The sequence below is a fragment of the Cnephaeus nilssonii genome (assembly GCF_951640355.1).
Source record: "Cnephaeus nilssonii genome assembly, chromosome: 1".
Classification (NCBI taxonomy): domain Eukaryota; kingdom Metazoa; phylum Chordata; class Mammalia; order Chiroptera; family Vespertilionidae; genus Cnephaeus; species Cnephaeus nilssonii.
The window spans coordinates 34,438,975-34,443,064 of record NC_137072.1 but is presented as its reverse complement, the minus strand read 5'-3'; the positions used below and the strand labels follow the sequence as shown (position 1 = coordinate 34,443,064).

The 4,090-nt window shown below is 36.0% G+C and overlaps 1 protein-coding gene across 1 annotated transcript; it reads right to left on the bottom strand.

Annotated features, from left to right (window-relative positions):
- Nucleotides 1-1,798: 1,798 nt before the first annotated feature.
- LOC307103101 (ubiquitin-ribosomal protein eS31 fusion protein-like) lies at nt 1,799-2,298 on the bottom strand (the record flags this gene model as incomplete). Its single annotated transcript, XM_079777041.1, has 1 exon — nt 1,799-2,298. Exon 1 carries the CDS (start codon nt 2,264-2,266, stop codon nt 1,799-1,801), a length of 468 nt encoding a protein of 155 aa, XP_079633167.1. The 5' UTR covers nt 2,267-2,298.
- Between the last annotated feature and the right edge of the window lie 1,792 nt (nt 2,299-4,090).

Here is a 4,090-nt window from a genome sequence, read left to right as displayed (position 1 = left end):
AGTGAAACTATTTACATTTAATAAAGTATTGACCCAATAGGGTTAAATCTTTCATCTTGCAGGGTAATTTCTCTTTGTCTCATGTGTCCTTTGTCCCCTATGTTTCTTTTTTGCTGTCTTTTATATCATTGGAGCACTTTTCATGATTCTATTTAATCTCCTTTGCTGTCTTATGAGCTACACCTCTTTCTTAGATATTATTTTAGTAGTTGCTATAGTCTACATAGTATACATCTTTAACCTATGAAAGTCTACCAAAAGTGGTACTATACCATTACAAATATAGTATAAGAACCCTTCAAACACACATTCTTTTAACTTCTCCTTAATCTTTGTGTATTGTTGCCCTACATTTTATTTATATGCATTTTTAAACCCCACAGCACATTGTTATTATTTTTGTTTTAAACACTGCATTTTATCTTTAAGACATTTATTTAATAAAAAAAAACATTTTAAATTTACCTTTGTACTTACCATTTATAGTTCTTTACATTCCTTTATGTAGAGTTATACTTATATACTAGAGGCCTGATGCACAAAATTTATACACGGGGGGTGTCCCTCAGCCCGACCTGCACCCTCTTACAATCCGGGACCCCTTGGGGGATGTCCAACTGCCGGACATCTCTCTTGCAATCTGGGACTGCTGGCTCTTAACTGCTTGCCTGCCTGCCTGCCTGCCTGGTCACCTCTAACCACTCTGTCTGCCTGCCTGATCGTCCTTAGCTGCTCACCTGCCTGCCTGATCGCCCCTACCCACTGTGCCTGCCGGTTTGATCGCCCCTAACTGCCTCTGCCTCGGCCCCCACCACAGTGGCTTTGTCCAGAAGGATGTCCAGAATGACGTCCAGAAGGTTATTCAGCTGTACAGTCTAATTAGCATATTATGCTTTTATTATTATAGATGGTATCAGATTATATTTATATCTGATATTTATGTTTATACCTGATATTTATGCTTATATCTGCAGGTCTCCTTATGATTAATTCTCTCAGCCTTTCTATGACTCAGAATGTTTCCATTTTACCTTTATTTCTGAAAAATCTTTTTGCTGCATATAGAATTCTAGACTGATTATTTTTTAGTATGATAGTGATGTTATTCTACTGTTTCCTTATTTGCATTGTTTCCTAGGAGAAATCTGTTGTGATCTTTTTCTTTGCTCTTTTGTATATAACGTGTCCATTTTCTTTTGCTGGTTTTAAAGTTTTCTTCTTACCACTGGCTGTAACTTGATTATGTTGTCTCTTGTTGCAGTTTTCTTCAAGTTTCTAGAGCTGAATATAGTTGTTAAGCTTTTGGATTTGTGATTTTATTTCAAATACTGAGTCAGAATTAAAATGGTAATAAAACTATATTAGCCGAAACCGGTTTGGCTCAGTGGATAGAGCATCAGCCTGCGGACTGAAAGGTCCCAGGTTCGATTCCGGTCAAGGGCACGTACCTCGGTTGTGGGCACATCCCCAGTAGGGGGCGTGCAAGAGGCAGCTGATCGATGTTTCTCTCTCATTGATGTTTCTAACTATCTCTCTCCTTTCCTCTCTGTAAAAAATCAATAAAATATATTTTTTAAAAAAAAAACTATATTAATATCTTCTTCCTTCAGTTATTCAGTCCCTCTACCAGTCCACTCGGTGTATGGCATCTTTTATACAAAATTATTCCCCTGAATAATAATTAATCCTTTAGTCCTACAATTCTTACCTCTCCTCATGTTAAAATTTAGAATGTTCTGAAGGGATATTTTATAGTTCAGATACAGTTACTATTTTTTTGTTTTGTTCGTGTCTTTTATTACTTGTCTTCTGGTTTGTTGAAGCAATAGGTCAAACAACATTTGCCACAATAATGTCTGTCAAAGTGGCTGGCCATAAAAACTCTAGCACCACATTCATCTGAGGGGCACTCCCAATGAAGGCGACTGATTTTGCCATTCTCATCCACTTTGTAGTATTTCAGGAGAGCCAGCTTAACCTTCTTTCTCTTATGCTTGTTCTTCTTGGGCGTGGTATAAGACTTCTTCCTTTTCTTGGCACCACCACGAAGTCTCAACACAAGATGAAGCAGGGACTCCTTTTGAATGTTGTAGTCAGACGAAGTACACCCATCTTCCAGTTGCTTGCCAGCAAAGATCAGTTTTTGCTGATCAGGAGAAATTCCTTCCTTATCCTGGATCTTGGCCTTTACATTTTCTATCGTATCCGAGGGTTCAACCTCGAGAGTGATGGTCTTCTCCGTGAGGGTTTTCACGAAAATCTGCATCTTGGCGGTGACTCCACCGCAGATGGCAGATCGGAAAGGTACAGTTACTATTTTGCTACTAATACCATTTCATTCAAACTTTTGTTGCTAGGTGAATATAGTTCAATATTTTATAACAGTTATCAACATTTGTAAATGAACATGAGACTCCCATATACACAATGAATTCATTTATCACAAATAGGAGATCAGGCAGAACACAAAGCTGGTAGAGGATATATACATGGACAGAAAAGCTTCTATAAGTGGATACCTAGGTCCATAAATAATAGTGTCCCTGTACAATATAACTGAATTGTTTGAAAGTCTTCCCTTACCCTTATCATGACATGCTTCTGAAGCAAATCAATGAATATAACCAGTATGAGTCTCTTTTCTTCTTCTTTTTGTTGGAATGGGTGTTGAAATGGGATTGGGAATAAGAATGTTTGAGAATGGTTTATAGAAAATGTTTGATGTGGTTATTACATGAATCTACATATGTGACAAAATGCCACAGAATTATGCACACATATTGTACCAATGCCAATTTCCTGATTTTGATAATGTACCATAATTATGTAAGATGTAACTATCAGGGGGAAACTGGGTGAAGGGCACACAATAACTTGTAATTATCTCAAAATAAAAAGTCAAAACAAAAAATAAAAAGAGTTCAATGAACCTCCATCTTTACATTTAGTAAAATGCACGCGGGGCTCAATTACAGTCTTTTTAGGTTCCTGACCTTTAAAAAAGTGCTAATTTCATTCCCCCCATTTTTTTCCTACTTTTTATCCTTTATGATCTCATTAGCAATGAAAGTTAACGGAACACATATTCTCTTAAAATAATAAGCATTTTAAAGTCTATTACATTACCTCTAGTATTGATAGACCAAAAGGATTCAGCAGAATGTATTGTTTTTCTAGGTGAAAACAAAACAAAACAAAACAAAACAAAACACAAAACTAAGGTTGAGTGATAATTTCTCCTACTGAAAATAAACATGCTGTCATTGCTCACTCATATTTTAAAAATAACCACCCAAATTGTAGATGATAATTCTATCTATTCTTTTTCCCCCCTCAAGCCTATAATAATGAGTCCATAAAATGTAGCCTTTTGGCTCACATATGTACTTAGAGGCTAAATTATATCATAATCACACTAGAATAAAGCCTTATAGGCAGCTCTCATGGGAAGTGAGACTGAACTCTGGGGTCAGAGTTCTTAAGTCGCTGAATAATTATCTCATGTATTTAGATAATATAATCAGTATAAAAGTACCAAATCCATAGGAAATACACTAAGTGTGTTTTTCTATGCCTTTGTCTCATTACATTCTTTAGTTTCTTTTAACTTAGTTTTGTGTTGTTTTTTTCCCTTCCAAATGATAAATGATCTCTGATATTTGATGGTACCAAACATAATTTGAGGAATCAGAGACTTTAGGTATGGTTTATATGTCTTGGGCACTCAATTCATCAAACAATTGCCAGTTTGGCTTCATTAAAGTATGTATTTAATCTCAAGAGAGTAGATTAGACTAAAGTGTACTCACAATAGTGTTCTTGCTGGACTATATTGTGAGTACACTTAAATGTTTTGAGGGAAAGTGAAGGAAAAAAAAGGAGAGAAAAGGTTAGTTGATGGGAAAAGGGAATGGAAAGACAATTAAATTTGAGTATAAGCATTGCCACTCCGAAAATGGCTTTCATCTAGTATGGTACACATAAATCTTCCAACAAGTTGTAGAGAATAGAGAATAGTTGCTTCTGGATCAATGCCCAGTTATTTAGTGAGCCTATCAAGTTGACAGTATGAGTACCAAACCTGATACAC